The sequence below is a fragment of the Glandiceps talaboti genome, chromosome 11 (assembly GCF_964340395.1).
Source record: "Glandiceps talaboti chromosome 11, keGlaTala1.1, whole genome shotgun sequence".
Taxonomy (NCBI): Eukaryota; Metazoa; Hemichordata; class Enteropneusta; family Spengelidae; genus Glandiceps; species Glandiceps talaboti.
This window is the reverse complement of record NC_135559.1, coordinates 10,443,434-10,468,466: the sequence shown is the minus strand read 5'-3', so window position 1 is coordinate 10,468,466 and position 25,033 is coordinate 10,443,434. Positions and strand designations below refer to the sequence as shown.

Here is a 25,033-nt window from a genome sequence, read left to right as displayed (position 1 = left end):
ACCTGGCCAGTGCTTCCTGAGGGTTGTATGGTGTGTTCATGTATATTGTATAAATGTTGGAACCATATAATATGCATGTCGTATGGAATTCGAAAGCTAGAAGGTGAATGTTGGTGAAGTCGCCTAACTGTTGAACCTGACGAATTCCGGACAATGAATGGTAATTGCTAACTACAACAGTATAGCGTTGAATGCACAGTACTGATGTAGAATAGTATGACGAAGAAAGACTACGAAGCTGCCTCCTCGGAATTGTAGAATGTATCCTTGGCAATTTTGGGTGTTCTTGTTAGAACCTATCTGTTCATATCAATAATTCTGTATTGTGTATTTCCGTTATCCTGAATATATCAAGTCAAGTAATTTGATGTCCTATTCTTTTCATTGGAGTAGCTATAACTTATATATTATTGCATGATATTTGATTTAAATGACCAGTATGCTTACGCATTTACTTCATTGTAAAAGAAATCAATGGTATTATACTGTGTCTCTATGTGTCTATGAATGCAACGAAGTGATACTTATCGGGTAGTTGTTTAATGAATTATCAGTGACAAGTAAGTATTTGATTCTTCATACAGCTGATTTGAACTACGAATTAATTATATTGTAACTGAATACATTACTTTCATTGAATAATTGATTAAATTTATTGGGGGTTTTGTATCTGATCCTTAACATAGTTTATCTGTCAATGAATAAGTTTTCCAGTACCTTTGAATAAGCCCATTCTTAATTTTTTTGTATTCCCTAATTTCTTAGTTTAATATTACAAGCTACTGATTTCTAATTATTCTGATACATTGATACTTAACCGATGAGTTTAAATGTCTTAATTTGTGAATTAAGACTTTTAGAACAATTATAGTGGAATAAAGATTGAAATTATAGATTGTTATTACATTGAAATTTCCAGAGTTTACTACAACTATTAAGTATATATTTCATTGAAGCGTTACATACTGAATTGAGATTTTGAGACCACTGTATCCCATGTCGACGAAACTCAGAATTCATTTGAAGTAAATTGAATTAAACGTTACATTTTATTGTATTTAACAGATGTATTAGAATTGAATTATTTACACACTTGGTATAAGTCATTAATTAATTCATCGAAGCACACTAACAAGTTGATATTCATCTACGATTAGAATGGAGTATTTTTCTGTACGTATTCGTATTTTTGATGTAATTATAGATGTTAGCATTGAACACTCTGAGAGTATGTGTGGTTGTCGTTTCTTCCTAAATGTGCACTTAAAACTGTTATCTAAACGAAGCCAACGCCGATACCTAAGGCCCCAATATAAATCATGATATGCAGCTGATACTTGTTTACATAGTTGAGTAACAAAAAATTGATTTACATATGTTCTGCATTGTGTCTCCATGTTTACCTTAATTATTATAACAGGTCAAGAGTTTTCATAATAGTTCAAAAATAAATGTCATCTTTGTTGATATTGTCAATACCGCTACTATAAGAGACAGACTTTTCCATTTGCCATCTGGCGTTTCCGTTTTTGTATGCACTTCCAGAGTGATGCCTGAGAAGAGATATAAAAAACACATGTTACGCAGTCAGTAAATTACAGTGGCAAATAATTTGGTTTCAAAGTATCATGAAAACGTCATTAAATAGAGCATATCGATAATGTGATAAAGTATCATATCAAAGTATCATAACAAACGTCATTAAATAACACACACACACACACACACACACACACACACACACACACACACATAGATACACACACACATACATACATACATACATACATACATACATACATACATACATACATACATACATACATACATACATACATACATGACCAAAATAAATAAACACAAACACGCATTGTTGTACCTGATGTAGTACACACTACCAATTATTAGTATGGTGATGACAACAACTGCAGCGATTACTATTCCAGCGATTTTTGCACTAGTCATAGCACCCGATTTTGTTACTGTCGACGACGGGCCTTCTTTAGCTGAAATACAATGCATAACATGTTAACGGTTAAGATGAGTTAAATCGTATGAGTTCCTTTTTTAAGAAAAATGTTTATTCATGATATCAAACTAGACTGTTATCAATAGAACAGTTCATACTTTGCTTTTTGCAGCAAATTTCCTTTTTACCTGCCTCTCCATAAAAGAAACAGTTGTTAATTGACATCATAATACAAAACACAATGGCATTAAGAAGAACATTAATGATATAAATATTTGTTTTGAAAATAGGTCTGCCATATAAAAGTATTTAATACCAAATTTGCAATTAACAATTTGCGTCCAATATTATTCAAATTCGAATATAACTCTTTAATATGTTTTCATTCAGATCACGACGTATGTCACATTACGAAATGTTCATATAATAAGCCGATTAAAAAGAAACAAGTTGATGTTAATCTTACCCGGTCCTTTCTCTGTCTTAGACACATCTCGTTCTTGTGTAGTTGATTGTGCTGACGTCATCGGAAATGCTGTAGTGGAAATTGGTGTGGTTGATGGAGTGGCTGAAACAAAATAAGAATTGTCAATTTTGTACATTCTTTTACTGTTTGTGAAACATAAGATATTTCAAATCACTGAATTACGTTTAGAATATAGAATGCTAACTGTTAACCATATTTTATTTTCTCTAAAGAACAACACCAATGAATGTTCTGATGAATAATTTTGTAAATCTTTACCTTTTTTATTATTTTCTGCGTGTATATCATTCATTGTCGCCTTACTTATTATCTCCAATGAGACTTAAAGCTGCAATAGGTGCAAAGGGACTGTTTTTTAGGCTGTTTTATCAAATATACATTGACATAATCATAATATTACACACCCTGAAAGGTATGGATTATCACCAGTGGGTGTAAACATATTTGTGTAACTGTACACATAGTATTATGCAAATAAAGCAAACCAAATCGATTTTTTTTTCTGTCGGCACCGCAAAATCAGCACCTCAATAATATCTGAATTTCACCTAGTACTGTCCTACGTATACTTCTGAATAATATTTTAACAATCTTCAATAACTAAATTGTTTGTTTTGTGTTTGAAAAATAATGCAATCGATACAGCTTGCGCACTTTGTTGGCACACGAAGCGTGCAGATATGCACAGTCTACAGAAGCAATGAATGGCTTACAAGCAACAATCACCTTAGGGTGGGGAGATATGCCTGCCTTCCAATCAGCCAAGCGCCCTCAAGTTATGTTACTCTTAAAACATGGTTATTCAAATGACTGTCATTTACCTCTGGCAACTAACACACCATAACTTCCATCAAAACTCACCCAATTACAAAAAATAAAACGACACTCTAGGTAACCGCATGGCAAACAAAACACCAAGTTCTCCCTTACTTACATTGTAAAAGTATAACACTAAGCCTACATGTAGACTCGCAGGACAAACACTACCACTGTATTTTGCTATCCTAACTGAATGACATTCTGATTTTGAATTCCGCTGTCCCATAGCAGTGTTCCACTGGTCTAGAAAACACGCCCTGCCACACACATGACGTGTGAAAAAAACATTGGCGACAGTTGAATAGAATACGTATACGTAATTAAAGTGAGGTCGCATTCCCAAGAGGACAACCATTTGTGGATTCAGCATGTGAGCTGATGACACAAATTAAAATATGTCTTGTTATGTATTCGACCAATAAGGTTTTATACAGGAATGCCACTCGAGACTACTGGAGTACAGCTATCATCGTAGACGAAGAAGGACAGCGAAATTCACAATTAAAATGTCAGTTAGGATTATAGTTATCCAGTGGTAGCACTAGTCCTTCAAGTATACGTGTAGGATAGTTTAACACTTACTTGGTTTACTAAAAAGTTTTATCTCTGTAGGATACATAAAGCTAGCATATAGTATTTCATCTTGAAGTGATTGTTTATTGAGTTGGTGAAGAGATCCACCGTACATATCGGTCCAGTAAAGGAAGTCGTCATCAGACAATGCTAAACCGTAACACGACGATGATGGAGGAATATTATAGATAAGTTGCCGATCAGAACCGTCAAGCTCACAGGATTCTAAAACGTTTCGCCTAGCGTCACACCAGTACAACCTCCCGTCTAAACATTTAAACAGAAAAGAAGAAATTTTGATTCAAATTTGGGAAATTAAGTTGAAATTAGTTGAAAAAAGGAAGCAAACAAAACAAATAAGTGAATTATTTTTTTTGCTCCTAAACTACTCTGTCACAATTGTCATATGAAGCATATATAATATAACTAGGTGCTTGCAGTTGTTATTTGAAAGCTTACACACGTTTTCAATTGCGATCGGAATTCGATAACATTTACGATACACCTTGTACGTTCTGTACATGCGCACTGCAGTTAGGGGAAAACTTTGAGGAAAGACAGGCATAATATATAACAAGTTCAAAGAATTTGAACAAAGGCCAGCGTTCATCGTGGATTTGACTTACTCATTGACTAACTAATTAATTAAAGTGAACAAGCAAATCAAAACTACATATCGTAAATATGTGTTTAAATTTGTGAATGTTAGAGCCTCATAGCTCTATAAAACTATGTATACAATGGATGTTGAACAGAATAACATTATCCAACATTCTGAATGCAGAAATCAAATTAACTCACCCCCCTCCCCCCAACAAAACAAGATAAAGAAAAATAGGACGGTTATTATACCTTTAGAGTCCAACGCTAACCCAGTAGGATGCACCAAAGTAGTGTTCACGATCGTTTCCCTCTCTGAACCATCAATATTGAGTCGTAGCCGTTCAATTTTGGGTGTGGTTGAGTCCATGTCTGTCCAATACAGGACTCTGTAAATGAAAATAACAATACATTTGTACTAACCTCAACATAAGCACCTTGTCATTATTGGTGTGTAAAGTACATCAACAAACGACTTGAGGTACTATAACAATATTGATCACAATTGTTTTCGTAAATGTATAGTAGGACGCCCCATATGTCCGTTTTCCTCCAAATCATTAATAAATCGTCGAGTTCCTTTTATATCTATAAAACTCGGCGCCATATTGGAAACGTGGCCTCGTACTTGGCATGCGCGAGTAACGAACAGTCATTACGACATATACGTAGAAGCACTTGTAATATAATTTGCAACGCATGTAAAAAGCTTCGAGTACGCTTACATGTGCATTAAGATGCCTTCTGTATTTCCAGGTTTTCAGAATGCATTATAAATGTAATTTAGAAACTCTTGCTTCAAGACGTTCGCTCATCTCATTTCTTTTATCTGTCATTTAATATCAACCTACCCATTGTCTCTATCAAGAAGCAATGCTCTTGGTTCACCCAAATCATTGATTAAAATATTTGTGACATTACTATCCAAATCTCCAACGCCTATGTAGCCATCATTACCGTCAGCCCAATATACTTTATTGTTTGCAGCATCGACTACCAAGCCATCTGGATCTGTTGGGTTAATAAAAAGTTCAATATAAAATTTTTTTTCTCTTTTTCAAACTGTCTACGTTAGATAAGACAATATGCTACTCGTCATAAAGGACTGTAAAGGAAGATACAAATATGCAGTCTAGCTGAAGTTCGTCAAGAACTGAAAAAAAAAACCCTTAAATTTTCGTGTTTCCATTTCGCATTTGCTTCTAAACATTTGCCTTGCGGAGCTATAGAAACGTTTGATCCAGAGCAAAAGAATGACCATAATTAATCCACATGGCTCCATTTACACAATTACAGTCATGTGAAAACGTGGGATTGAACCACTGGCCCTGAACTATGTTTAAAGTGTTTCCACATCCCAAAAATGTTATTTTGCCTGTTTGCTGATATAATGAACAACTCACATGCCAAGCCATCATGAACAATAACATCATATGCTGGGTCGTCTAAAGGTGCTCTACGAATTGTTTGGGATGGAACGTCTGTCAAGTAAAGCATTCCGTTGTTAAAATCCACATCGAGGCTATTTGCCAAAATGTCTTCATTAAGTGGTAAAAGTCGATAATATGGTGGAGTAGAGGTTAGGTCTATGTAACTAATTCCACTGTAAGAAGCCACCAAGAGGAAATGTTCGAGTGATAAGGCTGACGAAAAAATAATAATATGAAATATGATAATCAAAAATGTTCAATTACATTAACAAACTCAGAGAAATGTTAGCCCATGATAATTAGAATGTAGCTATCTGACTTGACTCTAGCTTGATAGTACGATAATGTTATGAAGCCACATAACAAAGTCTCCTGGCCAGAGCAATATATATATATATATATATATGTGTGTGTGTGTGTGTGTGTGTGTGTGTGTGTGTGTGTGTGTGTGTGTGTATGTGTGTTTGTTATATGAGACAGATAAATGGCAGTCCGTTAGAAGTGCGATGACCATTGTTTCTTCTGCCTGTTGACTACAGATTGAAATGGCAAATATAGAGTAACCCTTTCCTAATGGTTGCCTGCAAATGGTGATTTCCACATTTCGTCGTTTATTAGTGTATGTATAGAGTTGTACAGATTCCCTTACCAAATTTGCATGCTTGATCGACGCCAACATTCCAATGACCACTCTCCAAACACGTCATGTCCGGTATAGCTGGCGCAAAGCCTTGTTCACATGCAACTGCGCATGTTCGTCCCACAGCTGTATCACACCTCTCTTCAACTGAACCATGCAGGAAGTCAAAAGCACATCTAATAACTAGTAAAACCAAAGTAGTGCATTGTTACTAGTATAGTCGGAATTGTTTATAATTTTCTGAAATAACTGTACAAAAAAACCAGCATGTACACTTTTTTAAAGTATATGAATATGTCTTAAGAAATTGTTAACATACTCGCCAGAAATATCCTATTGTATTTGTTTTTGATGAATGTGTGTATGTTGTCATTAATCAAACGTCTGTCGGTGTTGAACACCCAGCCTCCCATAGATCACCTCAGATCTGTCACGGTTTAGTTTGTTGTATTGCGAACACCTACCAGGCGTGCAGACTGGGTTATTCAGATCACAAACACAATCCGCTACTCCAAAGTATGGTATACAAAGCATGCCACAGTCGTGGGCAAGTAGGCAAGGGTTGAAAACTGTAATAAAGTAATAAGAGGTGTTCTTGATTATTGACAGACTTTGCTTGGAATCACAGCATAGTGTACATTGATTATCATATTCACTCTTTGCTCGACTCCAACTTTATTATAGTGTGCTGTTACCACGGTATTGTATCACCACATCTTAGAACAATCAAGTTCTAATATTACGTGTCAGGTTTAGTACATCCTCAGGATTAGTACGGTGACGTTACGTCAGCGATAAAGAAAACAGTTCACAGCAATTGCTCTACTTCAGATACCATTTAATGATTCCGAATATGAACTATTGTTGAAAAGCTAAATAATATTTGGTATATAGGAATTTTATATTCGAAATGACTCTAATGCGTTAAACATGTGGTAGTACTATGATGCAATAATAATTACTTACCGTTCTCCTCGGGTTGTACGTTTTGGGCGTATACTTTAATTAGATTTGGGCTGGATTGGTAATTTAGAGATCTCTTTTCACGTCTTAAGTCCATGTCGTAAAATACAATCTTTTCAGCCACGTCTTCTGTCCAAATCAGTATGTTCTGTAAACACCGACGCCAAAATTACGACAATTTGTATTATTTCAAGGTTATGGGGGTTTCCTACACGATGATGAAGCCGTATATACTATGCCCAAAGAGAGGGCAGATAATATTCAGATAAGTTGGGCTATGGCATTTCTGGGGAATATTTAGGTTGAGTGAATATATATATATATATATATATATATATATATATATATATATATATATATATATATATATATATATATATATATATATATATATATATATATATATGATGGAAAAGGTGTATTGATAGTTGTTTCTACAACTTTAATCTAGTAGATTACCAAAACCTGAGATTACAATGTAAACGTCGCCATTTAAACGAGCTAGGTTAACCCGTACTTGTTCTCTTATACAATCCAAGGGCAATATAAGTTTCACCTGATGACCAGCAATCATGCCAGATGTTGCTAATGGCAAGATTGTCTGTGTATATTGATATATGTACAAATGAACGTAATGACATTCTACAGGATGAAATTCATGTATTCAATAAGAATATCATTAAGTGTACTAGTCAAATTGTTTTGTTTGTGTCGATGTTGATTTATAGAATTAACTACAAGGAAAATCGACCTTTGATTTTAATTATTAATAGATTCTGGTTGCCACAGTCATATAGATATTACCCATTAGAGAGGGGATAGCTTAGAATTGATTACCTGATAAATGGCAAGACTTGTAAAATATTTCTCATTATAGCTATAGTAGACTTCCTCTCTAAGTTGGCCATCGACACTTATCCATTCGATATTGTCCTTTCCCCTATCAGCCCAATATATCCTAAAATGAAGAAGTGAAAATAACGGAAACAAATAAATATGTACATGTAAACTTTAATAATCGGCGAAATTCAACTCTGAATCAAATAATTCAAAATACACCATAGCAATCCTAGATAAACAAAATAAACATACTGACAAATAACCGACTGAGACTGAGACATACATTTCGACTGAAATTGGTCTTTAAAAACAAAAGAACACAATTGTCATACTTTTCAGTACGTATTGGTTCCCTACAAGGACTGGATAGTTTCTTTTGAAACATGCGTTATCACCTCACCTGTTCGTCATATAGTCAATTACCATGGCAACTGGTTCGATGACATCAACGACTAACTTTGTTCTATCCCGTCCTGACAATGATGCTCTGTTGATGCTCGGAGTGGTGCCATTTTCTGCCCAGAAGATAAATCTGATAAAAAGAAAAAAAAAAACTTTTATTGGTACTGTTCCTAATATCACATAGGCATTATATCATGTTCAATATATATACATATGTCACTTTGAAGTAAGTTGATATATCACTTCAAATGACTTAATCTTTCCAATATTGAATTGATTTTTGGATAACTGTATGTTTAACACAATGTGTACTTGACATGAGCTTATCAATTTATCGATCTTTCAATCTGCCAAGTGTCTCCCTCTGTCAATGGTCAATGTTTAATATTGACAACATAAACCCTTTATATAGTCAATGTATGTGCGTGTGTATGCGTGTATGCATGTGTATGTATGTATGTATGTATGCATATGTATGTATGGACGCACGCACGCACGCACGCGCGCGTGTGTGTGTAGGTGCTCAGGCAAGCAGGCAGTCGGTCGGTCGGTCGGTAGGTAGGTAGGTAGGTAGGTAGGTAGGTAGGTAGGTAGGTAGGTAGGTAGGTAGGTAGGTAGGTAGGTAGGTAGGTAAGTAAGTAAGTAAGTAAGTAAGTAAGTAAATAAATAAATAAATAAATAAATAAATAAATAAATAAATAAATAAATAAATAAATAAATAAATAAATAAATAAATAAATAAGTAATATACGAAAAGTCAAATTTACCCACCTTTACCCAACCTTTACCCTAGGTGAGACCCACCTAACCACCATCTCTGTCCAGGGGTAGTACGAGACACAGTACCACTTTTGACTGTTTACAACCCGCAGGTGAGAGATCACAGGGTGTAAATGAAGTCAAAGGTGGTACTTCGTCTCATACTACCCACATTTACACATCCTCTGCCCATGATTTACCCCGGTGGAAAGATGTGGTCAAATATGACTTTTCGAATAATGTAAGTAAGTAAGTAAGTAAGTAAGTAAGTAAGTAAGTAAGTAAGTAAGTAAGTAAGTAAGTAAGTAAGTAAGTAAGTAAGTAAGTAAGTAAGTAAGTAAGTAAGTAAGTAAGTAAGTAAGTAAGTAAGTAAGTAAGTAAGTAAGTAAGTAAGTAAGTAAGTAAGTAAGTAAGTAAGTAAGCAAGCAAGCAAGCAAGCAAGCAGGCAAGCAAGCAGGCAAGCAAGCAGGCAGGCAAGTAAGTAAGTAAGCAAGTAAGTAAGTAAGTAGATATACTTAGTGCATAATTATGTGGTTACTGACATTAGCAGCGAATGTTTGCTTTGAAATCTTCTGGGGCCCTCCATTAAAGGCAAATTATGAACAAGGATGAATTGACATTTTCATGTCAATTCTTAAAAAAACAGCCAGGATTATGCCGTGTATAGATTTTGCCCACTAGTATCTGAAGTCATATCCCATATACCGAGTATCTGTACACCAGTAGATATATTATAAAATGATCTTACTCTTGTAACGGGTGAACTACTATAGCAGTTGGATGATCAATGTCTTCATCCAGTAGTACTGTTCGGTAGATTCCATCCAATTTAGAGACAAGAATCTGTCCTTCATCGTCATTTATCCAATACAAAGTAGAATGTATCCAATCAACCGCTATACCTGTATATTATCAAGTGGTAAAGTAAGAGGTGTTAAGAAATCTAAGTATTAGCACTGACTGATTATCTGTCATCTTGTATTAATAGGCCTAACATGAATGACTCAAGTATGTCAGTTTATACGTTAGAAACTCTCGTTAGTCGCTTCAACTTATACCTTGAAAATTTGTAATATCGAGAAACTAAGAAATCGTTTAAGGACTTGAGCTAGAATAGCGTCTCATTTAGGTAATATTACCAAATCGTGGTTTGGGTATATTAGTATTACTGCTCATTTCATGTTAGTGTTCATTGGTTATGTTTGCTACAATCAAGCAGACATCAGCTAGACACTGCAAATGCTACACTGTTAAATAGCAAGGTTAATTGGATACATTGTCGGCAACATTTTGGCTAAACGAAATGAACAGTGTCACCATGCAGACATCAAAAGCAGACATCAAAACATCGACAGCGCATTCCTATCTCGTTGCATTGTGGGTAGGACGTTGACAAGAAACTTACTAGTGCTCTTGTCCTTGTGTTCATGTCTTCATTTATTTAAGAAATGCTAGTCTATATCAAAAATCCATCAAACAATTGAATATTAAATCTACATATTGCTAACAATTGTATGAATGGAGAGAATTATCATTCCGGATGAAATGAAATATCTGTACCTTTAACAGTTCCGGCATAAAAAATGATAATCTCGACTTCTGATCCCTCTCGTAGTCCCATTCGTTTGATCGAATGTGAAGTTGAATCATACATGTACAGCATCTCTTGTCGAAAATCGTACTCAAGTGACGTCACACCAAGGTCAACAAAACAATTTATAGACCCAGTGACGTCATCAATGTCTGCCATATTTAGAGGCACTGTACATATCTGAGAAAGGTCGGCAATTATAAATTGTTGACCAGGAATCAAATGGTTGTCTATCGGGAAGTGAAATGATAAAAAGCACAAGATGAAAACACTTAGCAATGAAATGATATAGGGTCACGATTTAACGTTTGGTACATCGTTTTGTGTGATATTTTTCGAAGCTACCTAGGTCCTACGATTTAAGGTAGTACATGCCAATTGCGTCATCGGATACATATGATCATAAAGTGTAAAGATCGTGCAACAACTTTCACAAGTTCTTTTACATTCCATTATATCCATAATCGTGAGTCCTACAGCTATTGGATAGGTAACAAACTATGTCTATGTAGCAATTGAAGTTAACAAATCAGGAGTCGCTAGGCAACTGGATAATGTTAGATTTCCCAACGTTTTGACGATACTGGCATTACTGAAAATGCACTAACGGGTGCGAAATTAATGCAATGTATAACAGTTCGATTTGGTTGTACCTTCACTGCAAACTCCACTTGGTTCTAGTACATATCCATGCGAGCATGCGCATTGATGTCTTTCCTCTGTACTTAAACACAGCTGATCACACCCATCATTATTACTAGCACATGGGCCTATAATAGATCAAAACATATATGGTTGTATATTTGTAGTTTAATCAGTTCGGTTAAAGAAAACCAATAATCACTAAAAATCGTCTCAATACGTCATATGTGCCTATGACAGTATACTGGTAGTTTCATCCATTGTTATAGTTGAAAATGTATCTTGAATGAAAATGACCTTTCCAATTTTCTGAAATATATGCGGAGAATAGAGATTTTTGACCCACTCTCACTCACTCACTCACTCACTCACTCACTCACTCACTCACTCACTCAGTCACAGATTCATTAGATCACTCACTCACCCACTCACTCACTCACCCACTCAATCATTCACTCACTCAGTCAGTCAATCAATCAATCAATCAATCAATCAATCAATCAATCAATCAATCAATCAATCAATCAATCACTTATTTGCTCGCTGATTTATTCGGTCACTCACTCAGAAACAACAACTCACTCGCTCATTCACTCACTCACTCACTCACTCACTCACTAAATTTCGAAGTGATTAATATAATATACACACTATTATATGATGGCTGTCGACTGATGTCAAACACAGCAATACCCATTGGCTCCCATGGTAATACATTGTGTACCTCCTTTAAACCATTCTTAGCCTCGCTGCGAGGAACCACCAGAATCTGTCTATAAAATGTTTCACTGATATAGAAGTAATCCTGTGGTTAAATGATAGAAATATAATGACATAAAATTCTAGGTAACAATATAATACTTTGGCTGAGAGTAGTATGGAAGATATAGAGAGTATACCGATGTCTAATCTCAAAATGTCAACCTATACATGTAAAGAATATAACTAGTTGTTAATCTTATGGTGTATATCGATTCTACAGTTGCCCTGTTTTTTACGACCTATAATCAAAAGAGACTTCTACTTTCGAATCAAAGTGTCCAACAACGATTGTCTGTTCAGCTTTCTAACCAAACTCCCTACAGTGAGCCAATTTAATTTAAATTAAAGTAAATAACAAATCACTCCTAATAATGTGAACTTACAATTTAGAAAGTTAATGTATACATATTTGACGTACGTATGTATGCATGTATGCATGTGTGTATGGATGTATGGATGGATGGATGGATGGATGGATTGCAAGATGTTGGCATATTATTAGGCAAAGTGAAAGTCTGACGACTAGTTTTTCTGTGATGATTATTGGTGTATACTGTCATTACACATTTGAAAGGTACCTCGTGTGTGAACTGTGTCGATTTGCTAAACGGGTTCAAACATGGGGTTTCCTATAATGTAAATCTAGTATTTGTCATATTATACCATTAGAATAAATGCCTCTGTCTTAGCGCTTGGCGTGCGATTTTTAAGGCAAGATAGTGACCAAGTAAATGTCACAAGTCTCACATCTTCGACACGGCGCCATTTCGCGTATTATAGCGAATGCGGTTGGTATCGGTATAGCCCAATAGTGTTACACTAGCACTTACCTCATCTAGATCAATGTAGTAGGGATTGTAGAGAAAGTATGGTACCTCAAACTCCTTTATGCTGACAATGATATTACCATCCAGGTTAATGGAAAATATTGCTTCGTGTTCTACATCGGTCCAATAAAGTCTGCAAAGTATATGGTAAAAAGAATACTGTAAGATCTGTGAATGAAAAAGTACGCAATGTGATTTATTGTAGGTTTTGAAATGTTTTGACAATTTCCAGTTCTTTTGTCATAATTACCTGAAGTTGACGATTAATTCCTGTAATGTACTGAGATGGGATAGTGGTGATTACGTGGCTTCACTAATTTGAACAAAACTGATTCAGAGTAAGATTAGCAAATCTGCAAAATATCAACACAAACTAACCCAAATTCAATACTCTTAAATATCAGACCATTATGCCTCAGTAAATTCTGTCACAGTAGATGATGAACATTGTTTTGATAAAATTACTACAGAAAACTCTAAATATAGTTCAACTGAGAACGTGTGGGTGTGGTCTAGTATGACATTTAAACCTGATGTCCGTCATATCTCAACAGGTGAAATGAAAGTTTGCTCCTGACAAATGTGATGCACACAACATATATGAAAAGGTATAATCTGACAACACATGCAAAAACATTCATAATGAAGGCACTCACGTCACTTCGAGTGTTGCTTAAAAGTTTGTTTATTCCTGTCCAATATGTAAATCAACATTAATGATTTAGGTCATTATTTTCCAATTCGAAATTAAATATGTTTGTTCTTTGTAATCATTTTCAAAGCCAACCATCACCCGTGCTTCTATCGTGTGCACGACAATATATCATCTCATCGCAACTTACTTGTTAGATTGATAGTCTAACGCTAATCCATGGGGTCGACCCACATTCTCATCGAGGTCAGAACTAAGAAGGGTGGTTCTATCCTGTCCAGATATTGTAGCCGTCTCTATCTTAGGATTTATGCCATAGTCGGACCAATACAGTTTGCTGTAGAAAAAACAATGACAAATTATTTACACTTATTACCAATAAAACTGATATTATGATTTGTAATAGAAAGGATAATCGTATTTCTCAGACTATTATAGGGGTCTGAGATTATGTTCACCTTGGGAATATTCTGTTACAGTTGTAGGTGCAGCAATTCTTGCATGTGAATCACGTTATGATTATTTCTCTTCACATTCAGTTCCCGATGATACACCCTATACTATTTAAGTTATATAAAGATCTGTATTTCAAGGAAATGTGCGAGTGATATATAATAATCTGCATTTCATGAAAGTGTGCGAATGACAGATAGTAACTCATGCAGAGACAGTGCACTAATTGTGAGGTATATAGCAGACATATTGCATTCAAGAGAACACTGCAACCACAATACTGATAACAGTATAGCTTTATCTACATCTAGATAATAATTATAGACCTCAGACCTAAATAACTGAAATTGTTGAAAAATCCCGCTAAGATGCAAAACAAGTCAAAGATTCAGATCGTTCTTGTACTCAATCAGTAAACCAGGCATGACACTTTAGAAAGAGGCTGTTCTTCTGTTGATATGCAATGCTATTCTGAAAGTCCGCTTGGATTTGTTTTAATACATAATCTACAGTTTTATGTGATATTGGTTTAAAAGGACTGATTTACATTTAATATGCTAGGCAGATCAGGCATGAGGATATTGAAGCATCTTCCATCCTTGCACCAGAAATAATATTTAAAGTTGATTGTGCTCATATTCTTAAATTGAGAACAGCATTATCAAGATTTAGTTGCTCTTCGCACGCCGTGTAATTTGACATTTGAAGTCACGACATAGTCTAATGAGCAGCTTGTTCACTGTGCGAATGTGTTAATTCGATAACTCTCGTATAAGGAATAAGAGGGTGACAAAATATTGTATGCAATTAGAGGAACAGAGGCCTACACAACTCTTCTACTTGAAAACACAATATCTAATCTGTGTATGCATTGCTTCCCCATGCATTGAAATATCATCATGCCCAGTTTTAATATATGATACTACAATCATTTTTGTTCTCTATGATATTACTTTCTGCAAATTATTTTTCTAGACAATCCACGGAAATATTTACACTACTGGTCTGTAGTATTATTATCATTAGGCGATGATACTTTACTTCTCAGATTACGTAATAACCCTAAACTCTTGACATTATCTTGTGCTATTATAATCTGGCAAGTCGCCGACACAGTCATTAAAATCGCCAACAAGGATCACCATTAAAATTGATCAAATTTGGCATAGGCATCAAGGGAGATTCTAAGTTATCAATACCATGGAAGGAATCCTTTAAATACATTGGTGGATTTCTAGGGTGGGGGAACATATAGCGAATAAAGGGATATTTCTACCGAGACTAAATAATGTTTCCTTCATATAAAGATAACCAAGAGAGCATTTTGTGACTGTTCAGCAACTAAAGTGGGCACACCTCAAGCGTAGCGTCTTTCATTACAGATGAGACCGTATTCATCAAAGATACTTTCCTGCTAAGTTCTGTAGGGAGACAATACGTTTGTCATAACTCGGGTACGAATAGCTCTCATTCTTGAAGAAACATTTTAATCAATACTTATTATATTGATGTACCCTTATTGTGTGTGTGTGTGTGTGTGTGTGTGTGTGTGTGTGTGTGTGTGTGTGTGTGTGTGTGTGTGTGTGTGTGATATTGTGTTTCTGTGCATGTGTGTGGGGGAGGTGTGTTTGTGGACATGCGTGTCTGTGTATGTATATATTACTTTATGTGTGTCTCTTTATATGGGTATGTGCGTCTGTGTCTGGAATGAAAGCATTTCTCATTACGTGACTATGGCCCCTCTTACCAATTTTCTTATAGCAACGACCATGTGTCATTACACGCCTGCAAGCTGGAAACCAATTACTCAAAACAATAGTGTTTCATTTGCACAATCCTCGAGTAATGCAACTAGTACAGTATGTGGAGGAGATAATCAACACCTACCGCTTAACTTATCTAGCGTTATCACGATGACAAGAAATGACACCTCAAGAAGAACTATGAAGTACTACTTTCATCGTCAAAGCCTAAGTTTATTTCCCCAATGTTGTCGCGCAAGAGGAAGCCAATAGGATACTTACAGACGTGTGAGGCATCTTGTTTACGATATACATCGGATATATAACTCAGGTTCACCGAGTAAAAACGCATTTGTTTGTTCAGTGAACAGATTCCATGATCCAAGTATTGTCAAAGCACTTTCCCTACACAAATACTCACTTCGACAGCATGGTAATCCTTATTGGCATAAGCTTTCAATGATTTGAAGGTAAGTTTATTTAGTCTTTTATCTTTTATTTACAAACCATCCAACAGGCATTGCCCACTAACAGGATGAAGGTACAGTGTTAGTGCAGGAGGAAACCGATCCAGGAGTACTCGGGGGAAAACCTGCGTTGCTCGGTAGAGTCAAACTGAACGCCACCCTTGTTACTTACAGTGTGGCAAGTTTAATCAAACCCTGAATGGGTTCGAATTCCGGGACCAGTGGTACGAGGCAAGCGGTTTAACCACTCGGCTCGATTTCGTCATTTAGAGAACAACTAAGAAACTTTATTTAGCTTCGCATTTGTTATAATAACTACTTCTACAAAGGGAGAGTGTCTTCCTTGCTTGTATACTACAACACGTGTTCGGTTCACAAGCATAGATTAACATGTTCCTTTTGAACGTTCTATTGGTAGGCTCAAAACGTATGGGTTTTAATAATCAGGATTCAAATATGTAGCTCCATAATGGATACGACCGTGGTATGTGTCAACTTCAACATTTCAAATCCAAGAGGATTAGGACACAAGCTATTTCTTACTGTCTCAGTTTATCACTGTCCTTATTGCTTGTTTAGATTTACCATTACATTTTATGATACCACATACAAGGCCTCCGTTTATGACGATTTTTATACATTACTACATTAAGCTAATTGAAAATACAAGTTTTGAAGATAGAAACTAAATAGGAGAACGTCAAGGGGTTCTAAATGTCTATTTCCCATGTAACATAAAAATGCATGGCAGCGTCTATATAAACGTTGGCATATAGTAGCAAATTTTGAAAAGTCGATTTTGTATGTTAGAGAACTGTAGGTGCCCATATCATACCTACTGACGTATAACATAAATTTACCATGCAGTGTGCATAGACTCTGATGAGATATTGTGAGATATATATATATATATATATATTAATCTCTTCCTACTTTAAAGTGGAACAATCGACATTTATTTATCAATTTTATAAGTATGGGGATTACTTTAAATCCCAGTACTAAAACCTCAAACTTTCATTTTTATTCTTCTACTAAAATTACAACATAAGTGCAGCATTGATTATGAAACAACCGTTTAATTTAGTTAAAATAGAAACTCTCGTAATCGAAATAAGAAATGCTACTCATAAACAACGATTTGAATTCGTTCTATGATCGTCTGTGACCAGGTCCCGGCTTATGCCTTAATCGTTAGTGGAGGTGCACGAACAATGCTGAAGTTTCCTGGATATTCAGAGTTCTTCAGTGTGTTTTTTTGCAGACATCGCTTTTGCAAATGTGATGAATGTATTCAAATTTGATGATATGATAAAATATGTTACTTGAATTTAATATTCATTTAGTGAAATTGTATTGTTAACGAATTGTTCCATAGTGTCTCAGTGTTGAGATTTGACAGCGCATACGAATGAATTTGACTTGATAATTAAGTCGCGGTCAAGCCACGTCCCTTTACCTGCACGAACAATTCCGAATATTTCGACTTTTAATGGATATCTTTGTACCTTTAAATATAAATACTTTTTTAACAAACGTCGTCAAATTGAGAAATGGAAGAATTTTATCAATAATAATAAATGCATGGCACTATTAAACACAGTAAAGTTTCAACAACAACAAAAAACTATTATTTTTCCTCACTACATACTGGCTTTGTATTCATAGCACTTCATACTACTACATACAGATTTGTAATTGAGTGTGATGTCTAAAAACAATTTTCAATTTTGACCAGTTTAGTTAAAAGGGGATGGTGATGGGGTCTGAGGCCTAACTAAAAGAATTTAGGTTGTTATCCTACATCGAACTATTGATCTCATCCCTTAGCCTGTATGATTGATAAATTACCCGGGACGTGATTCTCATAACATACACTCTCTGTGTGCGTTCATACCTATATGTTTGGGTACCTATATCTGGATTGTGACTTCAAATTAGGTTTCCAACAATGAGACCCTAGGTTTGCAATTCTTCTAAGGACATTAACCACTAAACAAAATGTATTTGATATTTCATATGTTGTCTCATTGAAACCTCATATCAACAATATGATATATAGAATGTTTCAACGTACGTACTTTCTGGAATGGATAACTCGACATTGTGAAAATACCAAGAATACAATATTCAAATTTTTACCGATATCCTGATTAACTTTGTCTTGAAAATGAGCTTGGCAGATTTAATACTTTATAAAACTTTTTTTTTTAAACTTCACAACAAGTTCTTACCTTGAAACATTGTATCTATCTTTAGACGCCATGAGAAGCACTGGCTATTTGCTAATTGATAATAACAAATGAACTAGAACGTAATGAATCGTTTTTTTTCTGTCTTTAAATTCATAAGATGGCCGTGCAGATGAATAGAGCAATTCTGCTAATGATTTTGGGAATTCTGGTAGTCCAATTAGATGGTCAATGGGTAAACAGTTACAATCAACTTCAATGTACGCCACTGCGGGGTATTACTCAGGAGGAATGGAACTCGTGCTATTCCAAAGATGGTCAACCAATTTGCAATGCATCACAAGTTCACCAAAACATATGGGGTTGTAGCTGTGATTCAAAATGTCGGTATTATGGTGACTGTTGCCCTGACTACCAAGATGCATGTACTGCAGAGATGGACTCCGTTTCCTTTTCCTTTTCCTTTTCTGAGAGTGATTCGACCAGTGAAAGTGATATTGAAGATGTCAATGGTGAGCTCGAGTCGTGTGTGCATTTAGATGCTCTGCCAATAGGTTATTGGATGAAACACAGGTGTCCAGACTGGTGGAATGATGACGACATTGGAGACAAATGTCTGATGGGAAGTAACAACACAGGTAAGATAAGTGTAGTAACAGACAGTAGGAACATAATCCCATAATGACTATGATGCTAATGATACCAAAGATGACGACTATGATGACGATGACAATGACGCCGGCGGCGACAACGACGACGACGACGACGACGACAACGACGACGACGACGACGACGACAATGATGATGATGATGATGATGAGGATGATGCTGATGATGATGATGATGGTGCTGATGATGATGATGATGATGATGATGATTATCATCACAACCATCATCATCATGACGGTTGTGGTGGTGGTGGTGGTGGTGGTGGTGGAGGAGGTGGTGGTCGTGATGGTGGTGGTGGAGGAGGTGGTGGTCGTGATGGTGGTGGTTTTGATGATGATCTAGCAACAATGTCTTGTTATATGAGGAGATGAGTGATTGACTGAATGTGCCAAGTTGTGAGTATTAAGTGAGTTTTTATTTACATTCCGTATCAGATTATGAAAGATCTGGTATACCGGTAACTGGGCCAAATGGAATCGTTTACCGCAACATCTACTGTGCAACCTGTAATGGCGTGGATGAGCTAGACGCGCAATATTGGCAGACATCCTGGCAATGCAGGAGCTATCCTTCCGGGCATGGAAATGAAGAGTTGAATATCTTCTCGATTATTGACTTTCTATCAGTAAACATGCATCAATGTTATATGCAATTTGAATTCCCCCGTTCCATATCCAAGCCACGATTTTGTATTCCATACGTAGATTCTTGTAATGTTACACTTTATCATTCCAGTGTGTTTACTGATAAGAATTTAACAGATTTCATCGAGTTGCAAAGTAAGTGTCATTCTTACCTTTCCATTGTCCACGTCAACTATCAGTCCAGGTCTACTCACTATAGAAACATACATTGCGCAAAATGTAATGGCATGTATAATACTGTATGTGGGATTAATGTAGGAGACTTCAGAGGATTGTACGCTTTGAGTATGCTCTTCTCTATCAATCACAATGCTGATGTGTCAGTTACCTTTGTTGACAGGTATGGAGATTTATTCAAACACAACCTGATATGTAAAAATGGTACACGTCTAGACCCCACATCATTACGGTGTAAATCACAAGTCAACTTGAAAAGTGTTAGTTTTCCAAGTAACGTGCGTTTGATTAACGAGTCTCTGATTCACGATAAAGTACGTTTGATTAACGGGTCTCTGAATAACGGCTCATATTCTACACCTTCAAACAACGACACGGGCCTAATAATACCTAGCGACCCAACTCTAACTGTATCGAATAATGAATCTATTATGATTGGGAAATTTATTGATCAATGTCCTGTAGATAGAATCTTTCAACTAAATCAAACTGAATTTGGAATTATCGATAGAAGGCTGATTTTCAGAGTTGCTAGTATAAAGTATTCGACGGAGGTATTCATATTATTGCGAAATCAGTCCATGGCACTTGCATGCTTTCTTGGTATAAATAACGTAATGACCGTTAACCCGCTATCAGCATACACAACCCTAGGATGTTGCATTACATCTATACTCTTCTTGATAGGAGGTATAATTAAGTATTTCTTGAAGTCCACTTTACACAATTTCCCCGGTAAGATTAAACTAAATTTGACCATTGCTTTGCTAGTAGCCCAGGGTATATTTGTGTCCGGTATGTGGCTGAATGAATTCCCTAAATTTTGTTTTTCGTTGGCTGCCTTACAACACTATGCTTGGTTGATATATTTCGTTTGGATTGCCATCCTCAACTATGACGTCTGCAGTACATTCTATTCTGTAGCAAAGTATGCTAGTGTTATTAGAAGTGAACGAGCTCTTATGAAATTCTGTTTAATAGGATGGATTTCACCGGCCGTTGTAGTCGGCCTAGCTATCGCCCTTGATCTTTGCCGTTGTACGTCTTTTTCTGTCGGTTATGGTTCTGAGTTATGTTGGATAGGAAATCCCACTGCTCTTTATATCTTCTTCTATGGTCCCATCGTGGCTATCGTTCTCTTCAATATGTGTTGTCTTGTTTTCACTATGTATAACGTTGTCAATACAACAGTTGATGTGACGATGCAAAGTCAAATCCAGAAGGTCAAGAAATACATCCCGCTGTGCATCAAGTTAACGATAATGACAGGGTTAAGTTGGAGTATATGTTTGATTAATAGCTTCATTCAAGATCCTTACTTAGGCTATGTATGTTCTGTCATCAACAGTCTTCAAGGGGTATTTTTGTTTATGGCATTTCAATTATCGAAGATAAAATGTACCTGCTGTCAAGGCAATGAATAAGTACTATTAGTTTGACATTATTAGAAAGACATCCACTGGAATGGTTTATCCTTCGGATCTATAGCTAGTTACATCGAAGTTAATTGAAAAAAGAAATACGATAACAAAAACGGGAATACACTTTATAGAGATTATTGTTTAGAAATACTTTTGATTTGATCATATTCCAGCGTGCATCTTGAACGTTAAATCTCTGGAAATCTAAAGGGTCTCAATATATTGCCTATGGTGTCTGATTCTTGGCTTTTAAAGTTTTTCAGTGAAAGCATTAATATTGTTTGTTGTCGGATGGATCAAATGATGTTCCATTTACAGTTAGCGCAATTCATTATTGCTACAACATGTAGTGTAGTGTTACATAAACTTAAAGAAAGGCGAAACATCAAGTGAATTAAACTTAATTATTTTAAGTATTTTCAACATTATTATGGATAGTACAGTTGATTGTCACGTCATTTTCTATTTTACCATCACTTTTCTTCCTTCTCCTGTCGTACCTGCATTTGTTCGTTGCGTTTGTCAATCTTTTGCTAAAAAGTGAAACAAGATTCTGATTTCCTTTCTTAGAGGTCTACCTCCTATCCAGGTGAAGTGTTTTGGTAATAAAATTGTGGGGTTTCTTCTTTTTCACTATGTAATATGGTATTACCCATCCGACCACCACGTTGGATTTTGCCTATTTGTACGACCCATGGCTCAGTTGGGTAAAACGAATCATGTGAAGGTCCCTAATTACTGGTTATGAAAGTAGGACGCGTGAGGTCTGTAATATGTTTACCGGACGTCTAAAAAGTATTTTTATGTTTTAAAAAAAACGATCATAGTTAAAGAAATGAACAACCGAAACAAGATTCGGAAGGCGTGCAATTCAACTGTTTTGATTCTAGCCTAACTATGGGTTTATTTCATCTTAAGTTCATATGAAGTACGCTTTTTTCATTAATACATTTATTTCTTGTAACCAATTCTTCCCGAGTTCATATCACAAATCAATCATCACCACAAATATGTCACGAACATTTTTTTTCTCGATTGTTTTATTTGTTATCGTTACATGTTACCTTTAGATGGTAAAGTCAATGGATTCGGTCATGATTCGATAAATTCGACCGACTAAAGTGTTGACATTAGTTAACTCACAGGATTATACTGTATAACTTTTTATGAAATGTTAAACTTAACACGTGTTTGTTTTAATATAACCGCCAGAATTGACTTATTGCAGTCGTATTGTCTTTTTCAAATTGTTCAGTTACTTTGTCCTTACTAGTTGATGTATTTGGTTTTGTTAATAATTGTCTGCTATTTTTGGATTTTTGGGAACTTGTTTGGCGAGTACAATTCACCAGTTTGATTGATAGTTGTACTAATATAGTTAGCCACAGTGCTAGTTTGGCAACTCTCTTGTTTGCATATCTTGTTTTGTAACTAGTCGCATGGAAAATGGTCATGTTCTATATATTTCGTTGTTGTTTGGAAATGTTCAGTTAATTGGTGCGTTACCCAGTAAGTCAGTATATGTTATTCCATAACTAGTCAGTTTGTCAGTCCGTTGGATCTGTTGACCTAACATAAATAGCTGATAAATATAATATGGATAAACAGCTGATTCATTCGTATGGTACTTTGTGGTATTTTAGTTAGTTAGTTATTAGTCAGTCAGTCAGTCAGTCAGTTCCTCAGTCAGTCAGTCAGTCAGTCAGTCTGCTAGTCAGTAAGTAAGTCAGTCAGTCAGTCAGTCAGTCAGTCAGTCAGTCAGTCAGTTAGTCGTGGTCAGTCGGTCAGTCTGCCAGTCAGTCACTTGGTCATTCGGTCGCTCGGTTGATCAGTCTGTCAGCCTGTCAGTCAGCGAAGTTGGGAGACAATGAGTCACTCAGTTACTTTGGAAGGAAGGAAGGAAGGAAGGAAGGAAGGCAGGCAGGCAGTCTGATCAGGCAGTCAGAATGTATGCTAATATAGTAATAAGCAGGTGTTATCTTAGATAAATTGTGTCATAATTGTGTAGTTGGTTTATTGATCGGTTGTTAATTTGTCGAGTAGCGATGTAGTTTTTTATCTGTTCGGTGTTTGTTCATCTGTGAGTGCTAAAGTAAATCAATGACAATGCCTAGTTGATGAAACATCGGTTAAGAAATTACCTACTACAATAATATATCTCTGAACTGTGTAATTCATAATCAGAATCGTTATGGTGTATATAATTTGCACTTTACATTCACTTTTGTGCATCCATCCATCATCACCTGTATCTCTAAAATTCAGCCAAACTTTGCTCTGAGTCTGATCTCAGATGATATAGACAACATGTGCACGTCCCTTTTATTTGTGACGTTCACTAATTGTTCGTACGAGATACATAACGAAATCTGTAATAAATAAAGATAAAAATTCATTTTTAAATATCTTGATAATGCCTAAATAAATTGTCTGGTTCCAGTTACCCGACCTCACCTAGTTTATCACTGCCGACCCTAAACATTTTTTACGTATACTATTCAAGAAAAAATAATAAAATCGCGAAGATTATCAAGTTTCGAGAGAAATAGTGGATGTGGGAACTGATGTCAACTTAAAGAGAATCACTATAAAAACCGTTCTTCCAATCTGTAATGGCTGATGGGATGGATGAAACCAATAACACAAGAGACCGGAAAATGACTACCTTAACCAGACAATCACACATGTAAAAAAAAATAATAATAATAATCATTCAATCTACCTACTACATATTCTAAAATTGAACGTAATCGGAACCACACAATTTGTTTATATGCCTATGAAATGCCATTACAAATTTAAACTGATGTATGTTTACTGAATCCTTTAATTATCTATATAAGATGTTTTATTTTATGTGAATTTAAATGTTATCTATCAAAAAAAAAATTACTTTGGTGTGTATATGTTAGGCTCCATCAATTAAATACTTTGTTTGCCGCCCATGAATTTCCACAAAACCTCCCAGGCAGACTGGAGAAAAACACATACCTACTATTAACAATGGTAAAATGTAAATGTCAAAATCCAAAGTTTGATTGTCTTAAACAAGTATTTAGAGATATGTGTAGTTATTCTGAAGATATTTGAACGGTCCTTCCATTTACAATAGTGTAAAATACGGCCTTCTGCGGAAATTTTGAGCGAAACGAAATGGCGTTTGGTTTTTTAAATCTACCGACAAACCTAAACGCACGCGGACTGCAAACAAAAAATGTAATTGATGGCGTCTTATAAAAAATATTATTGCAAATGTTCCATGGTGCGCTTGGCAACGACATGCTTGAAGTGACATATCATTTATTGGGTTAT

The 25,033-nt window shown here is 35.6% G+C and overlaps 1 protein-coding gene across 1 annotated transcript; it reads right to left on the bottom strand.

Moving 5' to 3' along the window:
• Positions 1-1,156: 1,156 nt before the first annotated feature.
• Positions 1,157-18,884, bottom strand: LOC144442007 (low-density lipoprotein receptor-related protein 6-like). The gene is made up of 19 exons (XM_078131278.1): positions 18,853-18,884; positions 14,147-14,293; positions 13,308-13,437; positions 12,367-12,520; positions 11,727-11,843; positions 11,043-11,303; positions 10,231-10,384; positions 8,722-8,853; positions 8,319-8,439; positions 7,485-7,629; positions 6,983-7,087; positions 6,528-6,701; positions 5,852-6,091; positions 5,300-5,459; positions 4,701-4,837; positions 3,858-4,115; positions 2,436-2,537; positions 1,880-2,006; positions 1,157-1,553 (listed from the first exon to the last, which is right to left on the bottom strand). Exons 1-19 carry the CDS (start codon positions 18,882-18,884, stop codon positions 1,442-1,444), a joined length of 2,808 nt encoding a protein of 935 aa, XP_077987404.1. The 3' UTR covers positions 1,157-1,441.
• Between the last annotated feature and the right edge of the window lie 6,149 nt (positions 18,885-25,033).